The sequence below is a fragment of the Silurus meridionalis genome, chromosome 19, assembly GCF_014805685.1.
Source record: "Silurus meridionalis isolate SWU-2019-XX chromosome 19, ASM1480568v1, whole genome shotgun sequence".
Lineage (NCBI taxonomy): Eukaryota > Metazoa > Chordata > Actinopteri > Siluriformes > Siluridae > Silurus > Silurus meridionalis.
In genome coordinates, this window is record NC_060902.1 from 7,245,742 (window position 1) to 7,269,503 (window position 23,762).

At 36.8% G+C, this 23,762-nt stretch overlaps 1 protein-coding gene across 1 annotated transcript in view; it reads right to left on the reverse strand.

Annotated features, from left to right (window-relative positions):
- The window catches only part of atg7 (ATG7 autophagy related 7 homolog (S. cerevisiae)), a 114,233-nt gene that overhangs the window by 85,103 nt on the left and 5,368 nt on the right, over positions 1–23,762 (reverse strand). The window contains exons 4-12 of the mRNA XM_046875725.1: positions 20,891–21,008; positions 15,325–15,402; positions 15,122–15,238; positions 10,584–10,730; positions 7,365–7,453; positions 6,876–6,997; positions 4,798–4,888; positions 4,029–4,173; positions 2,821–2,979 (exon numbers count right to left, since the gene is read on the reverse strand). Coding sequence (XP_046731681.1) covers positions 2,821–2,979; positions 4,029–4,173; positions 4,798–4,888; positions 6,876–6,997; positions 7,365–7,453; positions 10,584–10,730; positions 15,122–15,238; positions 15,325–15,402; positions 20,891–21,008 — 1,066 coding nt within the window. The remainder of the gene's footprint in view (positions 1–2,820; positions 2,980–4,028; positions 4,174–4,797; positions 4,889–6,875; positions 6,998–7,364; positions 7,454–10,583; positions 10,731–15,121; positions 15,239–15,324; positions 15,403–20,890; positions 21,009–23,762) is intronic.

Sequence of the window (23,762 nt, forward strand, 5' to 3'; positions counted from 1 at the left end):
ACCAGTAGTGTTTCTGTGCCATCGCATCGATTATGCGTAGGGACGCAAGTATGCTGCCGACACACAGGAAATGGCCTTGTTGCTTGGCAACAAAATTACACAGGATCTAATTTATGCTGTACAACTGAGAACACAGTTATGACTGAGTGTGTTGCAGCATGGGTTTGAAAAAAATAAATAAATAAATAAAATACACTCAAAAGGTTAAGGTTTTTCCAACATTACTTGTTTATATTAATATGGTAAAAATGTGGCATTAGGATTGGAAGATTTATGGTCTGAATGAGGCCTGAAAAATCCCTACCATCATAACAATATTAAATAATGTGTTCCAAGAGAGAATCCTCAAATGTTTTGTCCAAATCAGAATAAAGTGTGGGATCAGTGTGGGATCAGTGATGCTTTAGGGATGATTTTACAGCTTTTGGTTCAGGGGCTCTTGTAACTGACTGATGTCATTATTAATTCTGCTTAGCACCAAGAGAGTTTCTGCATAAAACCTGGTTGCCTCTGCCAGGGTGATCAGACTTGGCCAAGGTTTAGGGCTTTCAAGAAGATATACAGGCAAAAGATCATCTAGGTCCCTGGATTTAGGATAAATTACAAACCTGTGGTCTGAAAATACAAGGCAAATTCATATACACAAATCTGAGGATATAAAGGAGCTTTAAATGTTGTGCAAGGGATAACTGGCCTATGATTCTGATTTTTCAAAGCTCATGGAAGACAGGCATTTTAGCTGATTTTTGGAGCTCTGGTTCTGCTGCAGAGATTGTTCAATGAAAAATGTTTTTGAAGAATTTCTAGAATATTATATGTTTATTATTGAGTTATTTATTGATGGTTAAATAGATGTAGTAAATGCTATTTACAATATTTACAATATCCTAATTTTACCATAATATCTTCTGCTCTACCAGAGAAGACAACACACTGGATCAGGAATACACAAACATACCTCAGGCATACACAGCCATTTCCCTTCCCTATTTGGGTTCAGTCTGATCACCTCGCACTGATCAAACGAGTGAAACCAGCTGTGAGGATGGTAAAGGTGTGGCCAGAGGGAGGCATTTCTTCTCTACAGCAACGAAAGACATCCAGACCATTGCAGACTATAAACAGACACTTTGATCACCACCAACCAGCAGTGCATATATATATATATACACACACACACCACCTCAATCACTGACTCTTCTTTTGCTCACAGCTAATTTTCCATCTCTACAACAGACTTCTATTCAGCATTTAGCAGAGTGGATGCGTGTAAGGCAGCTGGTCCGGACGGCATACCGGGACGTGTTCTTAGAGCATGCGTTGGACAACTGGCACAGGTCTTCACTGACATTTTTAACCTGTCACTGGCCCAAGCCCAGTTCCTACATGCCTGAACTACAACCATCATACCATTGCCTAAGCATTCAGCTGCAGAATGTATGAATGATTTTCACCCAGTTGTACTCACCCCTATTGTTATGAAGTGTTTTGAGAATATGTTTCTGAACCACCTCACTGGACCAACAGGTTTGCCTGAACAGGTTGACAGTAAATGTAAGAAAGATCTAAGACTTTTTCTATGTTCACAAAAGGCCTATTTCTCTTGAATATTGTTCACATATCTGTCTAAATCTGTGTCAGTGAGCACTTCTCCTTTGCTGAGAGAATCCATCAACCTCACAGGTGTGGCAGATCAAGATGCTGATTAGACAGCATGATTATTGCACAGGTGTGCCTTAGGCTGGCCACAATAAAAGGTCACTCTAAAATGTGCAGTTTTATCATACAGCACAAAGCCACAGATGTCGCAAGTTTTGAGGAAGCGTGCGATTGGCATGCTGACTGTAGGAATGTTCACAAGAGCTGTTGCCTGTGAATTGAATGTTGATTTCTCTCATAATTTTATTTCTCTCATAAGCTGTCTACAAAGGCGTGTCAGAGAATTTGGCAGTACATTCAACCAGCCTCACAACCGCAGACCAGGTGTAACCACACCACACCACACCATCCCATCAACCTCCAGCATCTACACCTCGAAGATTGTCTGAGACCAGCGACCCAGACAGCTGCTGCATCTATTGATTTGCATAACCAAAGAATTTCTGCTCAAACTGTCAGTAACCGTTTTAGGGAAGCTCATCTGCATGCTCATCATCCTCATCGGCGTATACAACAGTGTGTTCCAGTTCCTGCCAAAATCCAGCAACTTCGCACAGCCATTGAAGAGGAGTGGACCAACATTCCACAGGCCACAATCAACAACCTGATCAACTATATGGGAAGGAGATGCACTGCATTAGGCAAATGGTGGTCACACCAGACACTGACGTTCAGACCCCCCAATACAGTAAAACTGCACATTTTAAAGTGGCCTTTTATTGTGGCCTGTGCAATAAACAAGCTGTCTAATCAGCATCTTGATATGCCAATATAACTTTGTTCAGTGTGTATCTATCTATCTATCTATCTATCTATACAGATTTAGTTTTAAATCAACACAGTTGATCTTGTACTGTTTATTAGGTCTTTTAAGTCATAATATTTCTTTATACAAATTTCGTTCAAAATAAGAGAGAGAGAGAGAGAGAGAGAGAGAGAGAGAGAGAGAGAGAGAGAGAGAGATTTTTTTTCAAGTGTATCAATAATTCTAAAGGGCCTGAGTTATCGAGACATATACAATTACCTGAGAGGATAAGAAAAAGGCTAAAGGCAGTTAAAAAGGCAAAAAGCCTGAGCAAACAAGGCATCAGGGGAACATTTGAGATGTGCTTTAGCAGAAATAAAATGCTAGACAGAAAATGAGCATGTAAATTGCCTCACCACACCCGGGAAGATCTTCTTTAATCTGTCCACTGCAGCCAAGGCTTTAGTTTTCCCTCCATTCAGGCAGTCTTCAAACTCATATAGAGCCTGACGCACTGGGTTCGAGTAGGAGATCTTTGCATTGTCCACAAATGTAATGTGTCTCACTCCCCAACCCTAGAAACAAGACAACAAACAAAATCTATAGTTGAAACATATAAGAGATATGGTCAAAAAGTATTGGGACACAATTAAGACTTTTCCACACAAAGTTGTAGGCACACAATTGTTTAGATGTCTTCAAATGAAGTCACATTAAATTTTCCCTTTAATTGAACTAGGAGACCCAAACCTGTTCCATTATGACAATGCCCCTGTGCTGAGCTCCATTAAGATATCATTCACATGGGATGGAGTGAAAGATCTTGAGGCGGCCTGTTACATAGATTTGATCTCAACCTTACTAAACACCTTTTGGATGATAGGGAATGCTGATTGCACCACAGGACTCCTCACTCTACATCAGTACCTGCCTTTATTAATACCCTTGTGGCTGAATTGTGAGCACACATTTCCACAAGTACTCTCCAAAATCAAGTGGAACAATTTCTCAGAAGAGTAGAGATTAATTATAACAGTAATTGTGGAGTGAATATGGAAAGGCATGTTGATAAAGTACATACGAATCTTAAGTTTAAGTGTCCACAAACATTTCTTCTTTACCACTGTATATTTCTAAATTTGAACATTATCTTCTTCTGTTTGTTTATCTTCTATGGTTATACCTGTTGCACTGACCGAAACAACCTGTGTGCTTAGCAGCTTAACCAAAAACCTTCCAACCAATCAGTATCAAGCATTCTGACATTAAACATTCTGTGTTTAGGCTTTTAGAGATATTTATATGGCCTGTGCTTACTATCTCTATTGCTGTGAACATGTAGTATAATTTCAATAATTAAGGTGGTATCCTTTATTTCATTACAAGCAGATAATGCAGAGATTTGTCAGTGTAAAGTACAACATGCAGGAGTGCCAGTAATTAAATTAGTTTAAAATTATATTTTCCAACTCTGTAAACAGTGACTATGTAATGTAATAACAGGATATTATATATATATATATATATATATATATATATATATATATATATATATATATATATATATAAAATTTAATTAACAACATTGAACATTATTAACTACATTTGATGTCACATCTCTCACCATGAGTGTCCTTGCCACATTGCAGCCCAGTGTACCAGCTCCAAGCAAGAGACACTTAGTGGACACAACTTTATCCAAATCCAAAGAGGGGACAAGCCGCCAGCGCATCAACTTCAGATTAAGATCCACTGATGATTCTGCAAGTCTGGAGTACACACACACACAATGTTTTGCTGAACAACCATTATGACCTCTCTCAGAATGTTGATAATGTTGACAGTATGATGACATCATGAGGGCCGATCTAAGGGTTTTTAATACACAATAGACTAACAGTCAATTCTCACAGCTGTCATGCTGAATGAATATCTGAGCAACTTTGACAAGGGAGACAAGTCTAATGGCCAGATTTCAAACAAAACTGAGAGAATGAGTTATTATATCCTTCCTGGCAGCTCAAACCAATCGAGCCATTTTCCTCCGACCTCCATTTCCACCCACAGGACAGTCACTCACTCAGGTTTTTTGTTTGTTTTTTTTTGTTTTTCACACCATTCTGTGTAAACTCTAGATACTTTTAGATGTGGAATTCCTGAAAGATCAGCAGTATATATATATATATATATATATATATATATATATATATATATATATATATATATATATATATATAAATTTTTAAAGGGACTAAAAACCCCAGACATACATCTGGTGTTAATTATATTACTCCATGTCCACCATGTAAAACCAATCCAATCCAAATAAGGTAAAAGCCAGTAATGACAGTATATTAATATAGCTATACAAATATGTGTTATTTATTCTATACCTTTTTGGGTCCATGCATTCACTGAGATTGACACTTCTAGGTCCCATTGCTCCTTTGGGGTTCTTCTCCCAGCCCACACCCTTTGGACAAGCTTTGAGGGAAAAGAAAAAAAACCCACTTTATTTAATATATTAGAAATTGCATACTGACTCAATAAAGTTTGTTTGTGAATCAAATCAAGTCAGTTGTAAATGCCTTTTAGAGAAAGCCACATGACCAACAGCAAACAAAACAAAAATAAAATGGTTTTAGGGCAGATTAGGAAAGCAGGGGCAGATTAGGAAAGCAGGTCTGTGGATAATCCAAATCTACACAATATACTTTAATATACAGTATCTCACAAAAGTTAGTACAACCCTCACCTTTCAATATTTATTATATGTTATATTTGTATTATATGTTCTCAAGGGACAATAATAAGGAACTGAAAATTGGATATATTTTAGTCAATGTGCAGCTTGTATAACAGCACAGATTTACAGTCCTCTAAAAATAACTCAACATACAATCATTATTGTCTAATTAACTGCCAACAAAAGTGAGTACACCCTAAGTGAACATGTCAAACTGTGTCCAGAGTGTCAATCAATATTTTGTGTGAGCACCATTATTATTTAGTACTGTCTTAATCCTCCTGGGCATGGATCCTCTTCCCTTTCTCCATAATGATGTCATGGTGCATCTGGATGTTAGAAACATGGTGCTTCTCCACCTTCCACTTGAAGACCCACAGGTGCTTAATAGGGCTCAGGTCTAGACTTCACGGTGTGTTTGGGGTCAGTATTATGCTGGTCGTTCGGACCAGTTTCTAAAGGGGGGGCATCATATTCTCCTTCAGAATGTTACAGTAGATGTTGGAATCCATGTTTCCCCTTCAGTAAATTGCAGCTCCCCAGTACCAGCAGCACTCATGCAGCCCCAGACCATGATGCTACCACCACTATGCCTGACTGTAGGTAAGACACAATTTTCTCCTCACCAGGGCATCACCACACATGCTGAACACACATGCTGAGACTTTTCTTAGTCTCCTCAGACCACAGGACATGGTTACAGTAATTCATGCTCCGTCCGTTCATTCGTCAAAATGGAAAAATATATATATAATTATATAATGAGATATAATAATATCTGCATGTGATTTTTAAACATCCTATTATATATATAGTCTACATTTGCTGTTACAAGAATGTCCACTCTTCTGGGAAGATGTTCCACTAGATTTTGGAGTGTGCTCGTGGGAAATTTTTGCTCATTCAGCAACAAAGGTTAGTATAAGAGTATATGTCATATAAGGGTATAAGTCAGGTTACTGATGTACAGTAGGTGAGGTGAGGAGGCCTAGGGTGCAGTCAACGTTCCAATTAATCCCAGAGGTGTTCAATAGAGTTGAGGTCAGAGCTCTATAGCAGGTCACTCATGATTTCACCAGTCAGCCTATGTAAAACATATCTTAATGGAGCTTGTTTTGTGCACTGAGGCATTGAGAAGCAGGAACAGGGGTCCTTTGGGTCCTCTTGTAGTTGAAGGGAAAACTTAATGCTACCACATCCAAAATAAACGTCCACAATCGTGTACCTTCAACGTTGTGGTAACAGTTTGAGAAAGAACCACATCGTGAATTAATTATACAAGCGGTGCATTAGAACTGGCACATTTAGTATATAAACCCGTGTTAAGATTTACAGACAGCGCTAATATCAGAGCTGCTGTTACATTAAAAGAATCAGCAATCTCTTAGCAATCAGAAATGAGAAATCAAAAGTACATTTAAAATACAGCAGGAAAATGCATTTCATTATTTTGAAAACATTTCTTCACAGATGTGCCTAAGCCCTTTATAAAAAGAATGGACTGAGGATTAGCTTTAAGAAAGTCTTAAAGGTAAAGGACTTCTTTGACTTGTTTGTTGAAAAACTTTGAAACACTGGAGAAATTCTCCAGAGGTTACTGTCTAGGCTCATGGCACACAACAAAGGCTTAACCTTTCTGCTGAGGTAGTTCAGAACCATGTATTAGCATTTCAAGTGTGCACCATGTGTGCGGTTATTCTGGATAGAGCAGGGAGGGAAAATTACCTGCAGACGGAGACAGACTGGGCAGTTTGACCTCTAAAACTAGGCTTTGCTGCACTGAGCGACAGCCCTGAAGTGTCCTGTCTCTGAAGCACACAATTTCAAGCACGTCCAGCTGTGAACCCCTAAAACACACAAAAACAAACACAAACACAAACACAGTTACAGCAACATCCTTAAACAGAGCAGGAGAAATGGATTACAACAATGTTAGTGTAAACATCTATGTCACTCGCTGTCTTATTTGTTCTCAACTTATAATCCTTTATTAATTCATTTTCAATTGCAAAGTGACTGTTCGCTAAAGCTTCGATTTACAGCTGAATCGAAATGTTCATTATGAATATATGCATGAAATGTAGCAAAAATAGCTAAAAGACGTAGCTAAATATCGAACAGCGTTCTGGAATGTAGTGCGAGTTTGTTGATATAAATGATACTACCAGTGGGATGTGTTATGACATGCTGTGAAGTGTTATGGCGTGAATTCACCATTTACTGGCGAGGAGGAACAGAAAATTGCGGAGAGGCCAGCCAGGATGTTGAGGCAGAGTGCATGGGTCATAGACACCCACGGTTACCTTCAAAACAAGTCAGAAGCAGATTTTACAATCCAAAAACTTGTTTGCAAACTTATGTGCAATGTTCAAATGAAAAGATTTTAACAGTGAAATATTTCGTTAGTTTCATCAGCTTACAAGAATATATTAGAGTTGACATGAAAAAATTAAGAAAAAAAAAAAGAGTTATTAAGAGATCAAAAGTAATTGGACAACCGGGTGCTCTGCGTTACTACGCAACACTATTTCACTTACAAATTGGAGAATTAAAGATGTCAGTGGTGGCATTTATATTTGGAATGTGTTGCTGTTTACTCCTAATGTAAGGTCCAAAAAAAGCAAGAGCAATTATTGCCAATTTAGCAGGCTATCGTTAGACTGAATACTCTAAACAAACCCATCCGAGAGATTGCAAAAACATTAGGTGTGTCCAATTCAACTATTTGGAACATTCTTCAAATGAAAGAATGCATTGGTGAATCAAAAATGTGTGGGTGTATTTAGGTCAAAGTCAATAATGAAAAGAAACCTTCTACACAAGAGCAAATACAGAGGGTTTAACAAAAAATGTAGATCATTGGAAATTCTAAAAAAAAAAAAAAAAAAAGGGGAAGCCAGAGTTTGCCAAACAGCTAAAAAACAAAAAAGTTACATCATACTGAAAAAGTAATGTCTAAGAGTAAGTATTAATAATGACAATTTTCGATGGTTAATTTTTCTAATTTCTTTTCCCCAAAAAAGCAGAGAACATTCCTTTGTGCTTGGTGAATTTGGTGAAACTTACATTTACAGTTATATATTATTTCAATTCAACTCCAATCTAATGAGGGTGACAGTTATAATAGCAATAAAGTTGTCAAATGTTTATGAACGGACCTGTCTGTATGTATAATACAATATAGGCAAATAGGCAACATCATCTTCACTTTTTTTTTTTGGAGTGTCCACAGTCATAACCTTCCAAAAACAAGCACAGTAACTTAACCTTAGCATTTCCCAGCTTTCTCTTGAAAAGTACACAAAACCTACATTTTCTGTTGTTTTATTTGTTTGTGCAATTTTGATCCAATGTAGGTTAATTACCTAATTCCAAGAAAGTGGGATGCTGTGTAAAATGCATCTTTTATACTCTCTATAACACATCCATGTTTAGCACTACTTCACTAGAACTGAGAAGACTAGTTTTGAGAGAGGTATATTTCCCATCTATGTCTGACACAGAATTCTAGCTTTTTAACAATCTTCTTTGTCATATTTTTCATTTCATGATATGCTTTTAAAAATGGTGAAAGGTCTGCCTTTCAGGGACATTGTTTTTTACTACAAACCATTCTGAGTAATGGATGCAGTACATGGCGTAGCACTGTATTGCTAAAATATGGAAGAGATATTATCTAGATGGAAGAATATGTTGCTGTAATCCTCTATATACTGTTGCTTTTAAAATTGATGGTGTCTTTCCAGATGTGCAAACTGTCTTTTTTTTTAAGAAACAAAGGCCCCATAACTGCATCAGAAATGGCGGACTTTGAATTGAGCCCAGAAAACAATCCGGATGATTCATTTCCTCTTTTGCTTAGAAGATGCAAAATCCATGGTTTCCCAAAAGAATTTCAAAATCCGATTTCTATGAGCATAGAACAGTTTTCCACTTTGCATCAGTCCATTTTAATTAAACTTTGGCCCAGAGAAGATGGTGGCTTTTCTGAGCCCATGCAGTGATTTCCATTACAGAATCATGCCTGTTTTTAATGAAGTGCTGATTGAGGGCCTGAAGATTACAGAGATACAATATTTATTTTTCATCCCTCTCTCTTACATACAGATATATCTAGATTCTTCGAATCTTGTGAAATTATTTACTGTAAATAATGAAATACTTAAAATCTTCACAATTTGATGTTGAGGAACATTATTCTGAACTTCTCCCACAATTTGTAAACACAGATTTTTCACAGATTGGTGAACCTCTGCCCATCTTTACTCTCTCTGCCTCTCTAAGATACATTATTTATACCCAGTCATCTTACTGACCTGTTGTCGATTACACTAATTAGTTGCAAAAATGTTCATCTGTTTCTTTTTAGTAACACTTATTTTTCCAGCATTTTGTTGCCCTGTCCCAACTTTTTCAAGCCATGTTGCAGCCATCAAAATTCTAAATGACCTCATTTCTTTAGTACATTTCATCAGAAAACATATGAAATGTGTACATTTTGTTCTACTGTGAATAAAATATAAGTTTATGAGATTCACTAATAATTGCATTGCTTTTATTCACATATTACACAGCGTCCCAACTTTTTTGTAACTGGGGTTGTAGTGTAAAGACATCTCGTGTCTCCTCCAAAAGCATTTTTATAATCAGTAATGGAGAAAAGTCATCCACCTAGATCTTGTTTATTACACCTGCTAGTGTATTTATTTTCCAGATTCTCAATCATTATAGATTTATGTGTCCCACAGAAACTGTATCTACATGGCATGTAATCCCTTGCTATCTATCCATCCATCCAACCATCCATCCATCCATCCATCCATCCATCCATCCATCCATCCATCTATCTATCTATCTATCTATCTATCTATCTATCTATCTATCTATCTATCTATCGTGAGCAAATAAATTCAAAATTCAACTAATCTGTGGGATTTAAAAAATCACTTTAAGATATTTGCTAATAAAATAATGTGGATGTCCTAAATCGAGCCCTTTAGTTTTTAATTAAACTAGAAAAAGTTTAAGGTTTCAAAAGTGCAACTATCACAAAAATCAATAATAAAAGCACAACGATAACATGCTGTCATTAAGATGTGCACTACAGAATACTTGCCTTTTGCGCTCACTATGTACTTGACTACTGAGTACTTCTATATAACATTTAACACTAACATATGAAAGATCACAGTACACATCCTCATGGCACCGAGTGTCCAGAAGAGAGTCTAATTACAGGCTAAATTAATCTAAAACCTTTTTTCATTCAAGCTTTTTTTTGTAAAAAAAAAAAAAAATAGCTTTCAACAAAGGACTGTTCAAGTGAGTCTATTTCAGTCAGCCTGTTCCCAGAGTGCACTTTAAGTAATTGTTGGTATTCAGAGCTTTTTAACCGGCCACCTTTACAGGCCACGTCTTCGATTTCAATTGTACCTTCTTTAGATCTGTGAAGAATAAGTCCCAGTCTTTCAGCAGAGCCACTTCAACGTTCTCCTCAGAGTACTTCACAAGAAAATATGGCACAGCTGTGGTTCCACTAGATGAACATAGCCCGTCATAGGCTGCTTGAAAAGCAGACACCTGAAAATGAAGAAAACAGAATAAATGTTTCAAATAGAAGATGTACAACAGCCAAAAGCACTGGAAACATACACCCTTTTTAATCTTAAACACAAAAATTATCATCTTTATTTTAGTGCAGATTAATATACTATATGGATAAAAGTTTGTGGATACCTGACCATAAGATACACATGTGCTTTTTGAATGTTTCATTACATATTTAGTCCCTATTTGCTGTTATAATAACATCCACTCTTCTGAAAAGGTGTTCCACTAGATTCCTTTGGAGTGTGTGTATGGAGAGTTGCTGGAAATTAGTAAAACTGGGGACTCGTGTAGGATAAGGAGGCCTGGGGTGCTGTCAGCATTCCAATTCATCCCAATGGTGTTTAATAGAACACTACAGGAGACCACTCAAGAACTTCCACTCCAAAAAATATAAAGCATAACCTCATGGAGTTTGAGGATTGTGCATAGGAAGAGATTTTTGGTCTCCTAGTTCAAGTAAAAGAAATATATTAAGCGCACCCATATATAAGCCGCACCCACTGAATTTTACAAAGATTTTTATTTTGAACATAAATAAGCCGCACCTGTCATTTAAGCCTACACTGTTTACACTGAAACTAATGAACTTTACACAGGCTTTAACGAAAGACAGTGTCTGTTACACGGTGTAACGGGTGAAATATGTTGTGGTATTTTGGGAATAGCCTGCCGCCGCATTTTTCCAGTATTACTGCATGTGTGCAAGGCTAAGGATTATGTCCTTATTATTTTCTGATGCTCATTTCTATGTTTCTTTGACCTAACTGCAGAGGTGGGAAGTAACGGAGTACAAATACTTTGTTACTGTACTTAAGTAGATTTTTCTGGTATCAGTACTTTACTTCACTATTTATTTTTTAGACAACTTTTTACTTATACTCATTACATTTTTACACAAATATCTGTACTTTTTACTTCTTACATTTATAAAACCGACTCGTTACTTTAGTTTTACTCCATTGATTTGGTAAAAAATTTCTTTTTTAATTTTCACTGCGTGCCGATTTCAGCCGAACAACCAATTTCCTGTTACTGCGCGTCTTTTTCAATCCGCTGGTGTATAAAGTCCTGACTCTCACTCACCACAGATGTAGACTAGTTTACGAAGATAAGAATCAGCAGGCAGAAGGCAGTAAGAATTTTGGGGTTAACGTGGATGAGACAGAGGGAGTCAGTGATGTAAACATGACTGAGAACAGAGACATTCATGATCATCATCATCTTTTCTCTGCTTGTGTTCTATATGTGGATCTTCAGCCTGCATACATTCATTCGGTAACAACATTTTTAATTTTGTCAAAATTAAAAATTTTTAATTAAAAAATAAAAAAATAAAATTTTTAAATTTTTTTTTAAAATGTTTTCTGTCAAAATTAAAATTATTGTAAACGGCACTAAATTTTATTAACGTGCTATCAATTCAGCGCGCATTTCTGTTTTTATCATTTTTATAAAAAATGTAAATACATAAATAAATATCTAAATATAGAAGAGGGGAGATTAAAACCTTCGAAAAAAAAAGTAATTTATCCACGACGTCCTTTCTTTACTTACTTACTTATAAAATAAATAAATAAACTCCAGATAAAAATATATTTAATTAGTAAACTTTTGTTTTATTTATGCGCCAAGTCTCAAATCAAACACAAAATCCGCCATGTTTTACACAATTAACCCTCTAGGTGGCGTTTTTTGGGTTTTTCCCTCATAATGGCGACACAAACTACTTTTTACTTAAGTACATGTCAGAGCCAAGACTTCTTAACTTTCACTTGAGTAAAAAAGTTTAATCAGTACTTCAACTTTTACCCGAGTATTTTAAAACATGAGTATCTGTACTTCTACTTAAGTAAAGGATGTGTGTACTTTTGCCACCTCTGCTAAACTGTAACACTGTTGCCAAGAAAAATAAAAAAGCACGAGTTTTGGAAACCTGTCTGTGCTTATATGATTTCTGTTGCAACTGGAGTTAGCAAGCTCTCCCATGACCCTGACTCAACACGCTACAACGGCTTGTATCTAAACAGTAGCCTACCAAGAAAGTCATTGTTCACTGTCTTCCTCCTTCCTTTCACAACTATTTCTCTCGGGAGTTTATCTTTTGGCATCGTCGTGCATTTAAAAATCACCGGTCTTTCATTGGTCTAATGTTATGTCGCGGGGTTCAAAGCGTGGGAAAAAAGTAGTGGCTGGAAAAGTCAGGTGTCCCAATAAATTTTTTTATCCGTATAGTGCATTAAATTGTTTATTAACTTGTTTATTTATTAAGTTTATTAACTTTAAATCTGGATGTAGGCCGTAAATATCGCATGTACTTGTGTATAACCTACAGATTCTCTAATAAATTTACAATTTGATACTTCATGTTATAAGTAATTGAGGACATTTAAATGCTCTTTTAGTTGCATTAGTAATAACTGACCTGCATTTGGTCAATTGAGTTGTGATTACATTACTAAATCCCTTTACTCACACTCGTTTTCATAATCACAATCATTCGACTGCAGATCATGCACACCGAAGTGCAATATTTAAGTGTTTTTACAGCTCACACTCACTTGCCAGAAGTCCAAAGCCTTTGTTTATTGTGTATGCTTTCCTGGTTTCTAATCCTGTTCTTGTTTCCTGGTTTTGTGAAGGATTCTGCCCTGTTCTGCATGGTTTTCTGTTTTTTTTTTTTTTTTTTTACAATGTTTTTGCTAGACATTTAAGATTTGTCTGCCTGCCTTTCAAATAAAATGGTCAATTATAAACAAGTCCTTCTGTCTGACACCGACAAGACAGACCTGTCACTGATTTGCAGTCATTGTGCAAGATTAACTTTATTACAGTAAAAGGAATGAGATGGAATGCATATCAATTTCGGCCAGATTTATAACTGGAGGTCTACTGTCCAGGGACTGTATGGGACACTGCAGGTTTAATAGATTTTTTTTGAAGCTGGAATAATGTAGCTGTAATCTTATGCTATTCCATTAATTATTATGTAAATATAATTAAAATGCTAATAGACTTTTGCATTGTCATTGAGACAGGAGGCCTAAAATCATTTTCAGACTCACTATAGTCATTCATACCTGGTATTGTGATTCAATTTATCTCTACTGACCACTTCACACCAAATCTGCTTAAAGCAGATTTTCAAACTTTTACCACAAAGTTGGAGGCACACAGTCGCTTTGGACTAAATGTAGAATGGTATGTTCAAAAAGCACATATAATCCTATGGTCAAGTGTCCACAAACTTTTGTCAGATTATTCATGGATGAATTACTTTTATCTTAGATTGTTTGAATAAATATCCAAAGTGCAGTTGCATACTGCAAGGGTTCATGGTATGGGGTTGTGTCCACCTAAATTTGATCAAACCACAAACAGACTTACTCCAAAACATGTGGTGAAATGCGTTATAGTTTGATGGGCATAATTCTTAAAGATACTGTATGTTTGGCTGTGACTGGTTCTCTATTCACAATAGAGGAAATAAAATGAAGAACAACAAATACCAATATGTTTAAAAACCAGATTAGATTTTCACTAGATTTCACCTTTGAGCATGTTTATTTTTTAAAACAGAAACCTTCGAAATCCTGTGGAATGACTTTCTCTACAAAAAGAAATCTATCTATCTATTTGAGAGATCTGGATCATATTTGTTAGAAACTGCATTATAAGTGCTGTGTTACCAGCAAAATGTGCTTTAATTAAGTATAAGCTCAAGGGGTGTGTACACTTTAGCTACCAGGTTATGGTTACAATCCCCTCCATACTAAAACATTTCTATTTGTTTTTCAGTTCAATTTGTTTGCTATATCACATTGAAGGAGTAAAAAATGTATCATGAATAATCTTGGCTTCATTAACAAAAATGTGTATATTTTTTATCTGCTTTATATCTGTACTTGACCGTGTTACATCACCTACACATTCTTTACTCTTTAATGCATCCCCTAGACTTGGTGTCTATCTCAGGTGGGAGTAAAAGACATCCTGGAGAGGTGTAAATGGGGTCAAGTGCAGATTTAGAGAAGATCACTTAGATACTTCACACCATTGCAAACATGGTCTGGAAAACATGTGACTCCAATACATTTGTAGACATTTGGAGTATGAAAAGCAAAATTTACTGATGTGTCCTTGGAAATTAACTGATTTTGTGTGTGTGTGTGTGTGTGTGTGTGTGTGTGTGTGTGTGTATACTACACTGACCTCCCCTCGCTCATTTTCATCCTGTTTTACACAAGCAATCTTTAAACCTTCCTCTAGAAAAAACAAGATTGCGCCTGGTGTCTTGTGTAATGGATATTTTCAGCCACAGCAAACAAAAAAATTAGGAACAGTAATCGGATTGGGCGGCTCACCTGCTGAGGAGAGAATTTCTGCTGTAGTAACACCGGATCCTTCACAAGCTTAATTCCTTCCAAGAAGCAGAGCGCAGGGAAACAGAACCAGTAGTAAAAGTGGTATTTCTTCAGATCCTACATAAGGCAGACAAGTGATGACAAACTAGTGGGATACTCTGCATTTACCATGTAACCTTTAAATTTCGTATAAAATGTCATACCGCAAATGTCAAAATGATGAACTTGCTCAGGATTGAAGGGTCTTCCACAGCAGCACCAGATTGTATGGCTGTCCAAATCTGAAAGTCATGACAAGTCAATGAAAGAATAAAAATAGTATAGAGTATGTAATTTAATAGAACATAAATGAGGTAAAATAAAATTTAATCTATTTTACAATTCAATTAGTATGAAAAATGAATGAACAATGAAATAAAAAAAAAATACACTACATTATTGGGACACCTACATTTCCCAGCCATATGTGGTTCTTCTCCAAACTGTTAACACCAAATTGGAGGCACAAAACTGTATAAAATGTCTTTGAATTCTGAAGAATAAAATTTTTCTTTTACTAGGAGACCCAACCCTGTCCCAACAGGACAATGCCTCTGTGCACAACGTCAGCTCCATGAAAATATGGTTTGCATGGGCTGAAGAGCTCGAGTGGCCAGCTATAGAACTTCTTCTGGCACTGCTTGACTGGTCCCACCTACTTTCAGGGTAAGAGGTAGGTATACATCAAGACCCTTCCTCTAGACTGAGCTTCCCCTAGACTCTAGGGCCTATAGACTCTGCCTATCTTCTACCTCTTCCTGAAATCTTAAATTAGCACTTTTTTTCCTGTTTGTTTTGTGTCTTTGTTTACAAAAGTGTGCTATAATTTCTCTCAGGAGAGTAACCCACTTGTTACGTTCCCACCTTGGCTAGGCTTAGGGGAGTGTAGGAACAATAACCATTTAGTTGTTGCGGTTTGTTTGGACAAAAATAGTAGGGCAAGAGTTTAAAGTAGTTGTTGCTTTAATGGTCAAGTGTAGTGATGTAACAAGCAGATTTCAAGCTGTTCAAAAGTGTCAAGTAAACATGGACAGTGCCAAAGAAATGAACATAGGAAAAAGGACTACACTAGGCTGTATTTTGGAAGCGTAACCTGACTAACAAACAGCAACAGACTAGCTGACTACACTAGGCTACGCTATCAGAAAATTACAAGGGGTGGCACCTGCCCTCTAACCTAGGGTGTCTAAACAATGGTGAAATCCTATGTGGTGGAATGTAGGTGTGCAAAAATTCTAACCTGTTCTCAAACCAGCTGAGCTAGTATAACAGGGCAACTAGCAAACAGGACATCTAGCAAACAGGAAAACTAGCAAACAGTTCTCTCTCTTCTCTTCCTCAATCTAGTGAACCAGTGTTGATTTATTTATTAGGTGTGTTTAAATGGAGCATTCTAATCGGGTTTAAAAGTCCAATCCGAATGAAAATGCTCCATATAAACACCTTAAATAAGAATAAAAATGCCCAAACCCAATCATTTGTAATCATTTCAGAAGGGGTGGGATAAATCTTACTATAAACAGAAACAAATAAAAAATTCTGCCATGTAAATGCATTAAATCGATTTCTCCCTCTACCAGTCCACTCAAATGTGTGAATGACCGGCGACTCATGCGAAAGTTTATTTTCCATTCCGGGTCACTAAACTCCAGCAAAACAACCAGCTCCCACCAGTCCTTACTACGGACCATCATCCACACGCTTCTGCTTTTTGGAGAGATATAAGGGTAGTATTAAGATGCTGCATAGAGATACACAGCAACCAATAAGCTCAGCTTCCTGCACCCGTCTTTTCCTCATACCTTTCAGCAGTAGTACGCCTACAAATTCATGATGTTGCTTGATTAAGAGCAACGTTACATAAAAATAATGTGCATACGAAATAACAGAACTCCATGCTAATTGGAATAAAAAGGCAGCAAAAAAGACATGGGCTAATGTGTGTATGTCACAAAGTCATTCTGACTAAAGGCACAGGCACATGTAAAAACACCAGTCCACCGAATCTTTCAATCTAAATTATTTCAATTAGAATGACAAAAAAGTATACATGTAATCGTGGCTATTAATAGAGACTCAAAGCACTTTTGCACGTCACTCTGGATAAGGGCATCTGCTAAATGCTGTAAATGTAAAGCTCTGACATCAACCCTATTGAACACAATTGGGATAAATTGGAATGCTAACTGCACCCCAGGCCCCCTCACCTTACACCAGTACCTGACAATGCTAACGTCCTTGTAGCTGAATTAGCAAAAACCTCCACGAATCTCCAAAATCTAGTGGAACATCTTTCCAGAAGAGTTGAGGTCAATATAACAGTACCTGGTGAGTAAAACTGGAATGGGATTTTCTAAAAAGCATATATAAATCTTATGGTCTGTTGTCCACAATCATTTGTCCATAAACTGTAGAATAAAATATAGAGCCATTGTGAAAATTCTAGCCATTGTGAGAAAAAAAAAACTGGAAAAAATGAACAAAAATAGTGTAGTTGGAGCTCAAGCCATCTAAAAAAAAAAATTGGATGGGGTCATTAGGATCATTGAGGTCTAATATTCTTCATATCGATCAGTCAGTTAATATTTAGGAATCACCAAATGTACAGTGCTGTAAATAAAGTATAAAAAAGTAGGTTTTATTGCATATCAGGGTAATTTTTATATTACACAAAGATGACCCAAGTAAATAAAAAACACAGTTTTCAAATACTAATTTCATTTATTAAGGGAAAAAAAAGCTGTTCAAACCCGCCTGCCCATCTCTCCTGGCTAAATCTGTGAATCACCATATTTTTTGGAAAGCTTAGTTAAATTTCATTTGCCACACCAGTGCCTGATTATTGCCAGACCTGTTGAAACAAGAAATCACTTAAATAGAACCTGTTGGACAAAGTGAGGCGTGCCAAATCTAAAAAAGAAACACATCATGCCGCAATCTAAAGAAATTCAATAACAGATAAGAAACAAACAAAATAGACTATCAGTCTGGAAAAAGTTACAAAGGCATTTCTATGTCTTTGGTATTCCAGCAAACCACAGTGAGAGCCATTAATCACAAATGGAAAAAACTTGAAACAGTGGTGAACCTTCCAAGGAGTGGCTGTCCTACCAAATCTACTCCAATAATGAAACAATGACTCATCCAGGAGCTCATAAAAGAACCCAGAACAACATCTGAAGAACTACAGGTCTCACTTTCCTTATTTAGGAGAGTTCCAAGGTGATGGGGGTGTCTGGGTGTTTGAGTAAGTCCATAAATAAGCTTCAGTTAGTCCAGAATGCAGCAGCAAGAGTCCTTGTCAGATCTAGAAAATATGACCAGCTCACCCCTGTTATAATGATTCTACACCCCCATCAAATCTCGTATACTGGCGTATAAAGCACGCCGCAGTATCTAAGTGAACTTCTGTAACGTTATGATCCCCCACAAGGTGCAGGCTATTTGATGGTACCTCAAATAATGAGGACTACAGCAGGGGGCAGATATTTCTCTTACAAAGCGCCACAGTTATAGAACAGCCTTCCAATTAGTGTTTGGGATTCAAAGACAGTCTCAGTGCTCAAGTCGAGGCTGAAAACATATATTTAGTCAGACCTTTTATCTGTAGGTTTTTTTTTTAGGTAAAGGAACAGATCTGGAGGGATCATGGATATACACTAGAGTGTTCGGTGAACTGGGATATTTGGATGCTGTTGTCCCCCCACTCTCACACGGTCACTCGGGTTTGTTGACGGAGTCCCCAACTGCACAGTTTTTTTAACTTTTATACGGATACTTAATAATCCATATCTTTCTTTTCCTGTCACGACTTTTCAAATCTCTCTCTCTCTCTCTCTGTCGAGTTAAACATGCTCCTGAGGTAACAGCGACTACTGTTCCTGTCCCTCTCCTCTCCTCAGACCTGCACGCTTGGTCCCGGCCTGCCTCTGGATGGTGTTCTCTTTGGTTGGAGGCCACTCTGTGCAGCTGGGGATGGTTTCACATCTACAGCCTGGGGATCAATGAAATTACGGAGTAACACAGGAGCTTTTGAGGTTGGACACTGACTGTCAAGACTACAGTTTGCATTTGATTATTACCTCAACAATGTTTTACTTTAATGAACAAACATTTGTTACCACCCAGATGAGGATGAGTTTTATCTTGAGTCTGGGTTCTCTTAAGGTTCCTTCCTCTCGCCATTTCAGGGAGTCTTTCCTTGTCACAATCACCACCGGCTCGCTCATTAGGGAGAAACTTACTCTTATAAAGAACAATCATATTCATTCTTTATCTCTGTAAAGCTGCTTTAAGACAATGTCCATACAAATAAAAATAAATTAAATTGAATTGAAGCCCACTGCTAACCAAAAAGTACACAAAGGCATGTCTCACAGTAGCCAAAAAACCTCTTGATTTTGTGAAAGACTTGTTGCCAGTTATCACGAATGCTTGATTGCAGATGTTGCTGCCAACAGTGGCACAATCAGGTTTAGGGGCAATTACTTTTTTAAAGAGGGCCAGGCAGGTTTGGACAGATTTTTTCCATTAATAAATAAAATCATCATTTAAAACTGTATTTTGTATTTACTCGGATTATCCTTGTGTTATAATAAAATTTGACTGATGATCTGAATCACTTAAGTGTGACAAATATGCAAATAAATAAATAAAAATCTGAAAGGTGGCAAATCTGTTTTTACACCACTGTAGCTAATCAGCCAAGACGTATAGTCACTGAAGATTGATTCTTCAATATTGCACTGGAGATAAAACTCATGCACTTTGCAGAGGCAATAAATAGAACTGATAAAATCTTCTTCCTCAGCAGAGTTCGCAGTTAATGTCTTGAATATGGTGTATCTAATATACGATGCATTAAACCATATATAAATATAAATCCTTTTTCCAAACCATTTTCAGCTATTTCAAACTTGAAATATTCTTCCTGTTCTATTGACACTCTCACTCATTTAGGCATTTATTTATATAATTTCTAAAATTAAGCAAAATTATTACATTTTTGTTAATTATATCATATTAAATTCTTATTAAAGATGTAATTCAAAGAAATAGCTTTAAATATGTTACATTTGGATTATTGTAATCGTAATCTTGCCAAAAATATAACACTTTCAATTGCTTTTATTTTGCAATGCAGATTTAAGCACTTTGAGGTTTGACATTCTAATAGTAGCACAATTTCAAAACAATTTTTATTACATTGCTATTTTACATTGCTACGGTATCATGTTTTATTGATGGCTCCACATGCGTACCCTTAACAACTACACTTCCAAAAAAACAGTTGAAGTTCTGACAATTGTTTCAATGAATTATGCAAATTTGAACTAAGGAGCTGCTGCTGTAATCAAAAAGATTATCCTGTTCTCATTCCGGCACTTTTGTCCAGTGTCAAAAGAGAATTCCCTTTTTGTTCCTCTCAAATCCCTCATTTCAGGGATTTTTTTTTTCTTCTTGTCATTCTCTTCTTTTGATCATTAAGCATCTGAACCTACATCCATATTTCTGCAAACCAGCCTTGTGACAATGTCTACTGTTAAGAAATACTAAACAAATAAAATGTAATTAAAATGAAATCGAAAATTATTGAGCCAAAAATATCCTTTGAAATGAGTGTGATGATAAAGGTAATCTAGGTCAGTCTACACTGAAGAAGCCAACCTCATGTTTTCTCTTTTTAGCCAAACTGGCACTTTATATGATGAAAATTAAATATTGGCCCACCTCATTAGCTGCTTCATCTAGAAGTGCTTTCTTGTCGGTAGATTTAAAGGCTTCCAGTGTGTTGGTGTTGTACAGAGTTCCCATAGCAGCACAGCAGTAAGCTGGAGTGGGCCCATTGCTGCACATGAACAAACTCATTTCAGATAATCAGCCTGACACAGGATGCTGTTTATACATATAGAATATTATCATAATTCCTCATCAATCTGTCATTAGCGTTACAGTCATTCACTATTAATAAGAAAATGATCAAATTAAAATCACATTTGCTCTTTTTCCCCCCCCAAATAAAAATCTTAATAAAGTATTCATTTAATTGCAATTGATTTAAAGATGGGCACAATCCATACTTTTTTTACCAGATAAATTTAAACATGAACATGACAAGTAGCATCACACAAATAATACAATATTATGATTATAGCATAATCTGTGATATTGTTATATAAAGGTTATCATGAAGGCAATTATCATGAAGTCCCATTAAAGACAATACTGCATTCTTGTGTTTTGGCATGGTTTTACACAAACACATTCATATTGTTGAGAGTGAAAATCATTTGCAAATACAATACACTTACGTACAAATTCCATAAAACTACAGCTGGACTTTTAGCAAAAGGAGTAAAAACATTCATCGCAATTATTACAAAACAGAAAAATTTGCTGAAAACTTTTACGTTGAATTCGAAGACACACAAAACGATTTACTCTACAACAAGTCTGGCAATTTCTGTTGGGAAAGTGGAAGCTCAGTGGTGGAGGTTTTTGACCTAGGGCCATAAGTTCAAATCACAGCACCAGAAAGCTGCCATTGCTGGGCCCTTAAATCTTACCTGTTCAATTGTATAAATGAAATAATTGTGGCTCTGGATAAGGATCATTTCGAGGAATTGGGATAAAAGGCATTTTTTGGATCAGTTCCATAAACATTTAGACACTGGCTTCAAAGGTACTGTTGCTGTCTACCACAGTATAGAGCAGAAATGTATGATAAATATGAGATTAAAGTGCAGATTTTCATCTTTAATTTTAAGGAATTGTCATGTAATATAAGGACAGAAGCAAGTGCAGATCAGGTTATTTGCAGTGCAAATGTAGAAATACAGAAACAAACAAAACAAATTAACCATAACCATACAACAATAACCACAATAACCTGGAACTTGAAAAAGTGATAAACAATGGTGAAAATCATGGAGAGACAAGATACAAAGAGGATGTATACAAGTACTAATGAAGTGTGAATGTGAATGAGTTGAGTGATCACATGACCTGGCATAACGACATGAGTGTGCAGTGTCTCATAGGAAACATCACTTCAGCTTCATTCTGAAAGGTATTTACATTTAAATCAGGTAACAGTGTACAGCACTTACAATGCATCTGGAAAGTATTCACAGTGCTTTACTTTTTTCACATTTTATATTACAAAAAATATAAAATATTTTTAATCAGTAAACTTTTGTTTTATTTATGCGCCAAGTCTCAAATCAAACACAAAATCCGCCATGTTTTACACAATTAACCCTCTAGGTGGCGTTTTGTGGGTTTTTCCCTCATAATAGCGACACAAACTACTTTTTACTTAAGTACATGTCAGAGCCAAGACTTCTTAACTTTCACTTGAGTAAAAAAGTTTAATCAGTACTTCAACTTTTACCCGAGTATTTTAAAACATGAGTATCTGTACTTCTACTTAAGTAAAGGATGTGTGTACTTTTGCCACCTCTGAAGACTAGTCAGAATCGAGGGAAAGATGGATGTAGCAATGTACAGAAACATCTTTGATGAAAACCCTTTTCCAGAGCCTGCTCTGGACCTCAGACTGAGAAGACGGTTTGTCTTCCAACAGGACACCGACCCTAAGCCCTAAGCACACAGCCAAGATAACAAAGTGGCTACGGGACGACTCTGTGAAAGTTCTTTAGTGGCCCAGCCAGACCCCAGACTTGAACCAGATTGAACATCTCTGGAGAGATCTAAAAAAATTGGCTGTACATCGACTTCCCCATCCAACCTGATGAAATTTGAGAGGTTCTGCAAAGAAGAATGGGAGAAACTGCTCAAAAAAATAGGTGTGCCAAGCTTGTAGCATCAAACTCAAAAAGACTTGAGGCTGTAATTGGTCCCAAAGGTGCTTCAACAAAGTATTGAGCAAAGGCTTAACGTACATGTGATTTTTTCTCTCTCGCTTTTTTAATTGTAATAAATTTGCATTTATTAAATAGATTTGCAAGATTTTAAACAAACTTCTTTCATATTGCCATTATGGGGTATTGTTTGTAGAATTTTAAGGAAAAATATTTATTTAATCCATTTTGGAATAAGGCTGTAACATAACAAAATGTAGAAAAAATGAAGTGCTGTGAATACTTTCCGGATGCACTGTACAAATACATAATGAAACATAGAGCCCATGCTCAAAGCAGAGCTATTACCGGGTGAGCAGCCACTCACACTCTCCACCTCTGAAGTGCGTGCTACCTTGGGCAGGGAAGCAGCTGGCCCTGACGGCATCCCTGGCCGTGTACTCAGAGCATGCGCTGAGCAGATGGCTGAGGTCTTCACGGACATCTTCAATCTGTCCTTAGCCCAAGCAACTGTTCCCACCTGCTTTAAGTCTGCTACCAGTATGCCAGTGCCAAAGCACTCTGCTGCAACTGACGACGCCAGTTCCACAGTGCTTCATTCTGCCCTGACTCACCTGGACAACCCTGACACTTATACCAGGATTTTGTTTGTTGATTTCAGCTCAGCTTTTAACACAAGTTAGCACTTCCAAGCTAATCGTGAAGCTGAAACAGCTTGGCATCATCACACATCTTTGCAACTGGACCCTAGACTTCCTTGTGAACAGACCAGAGTCTGT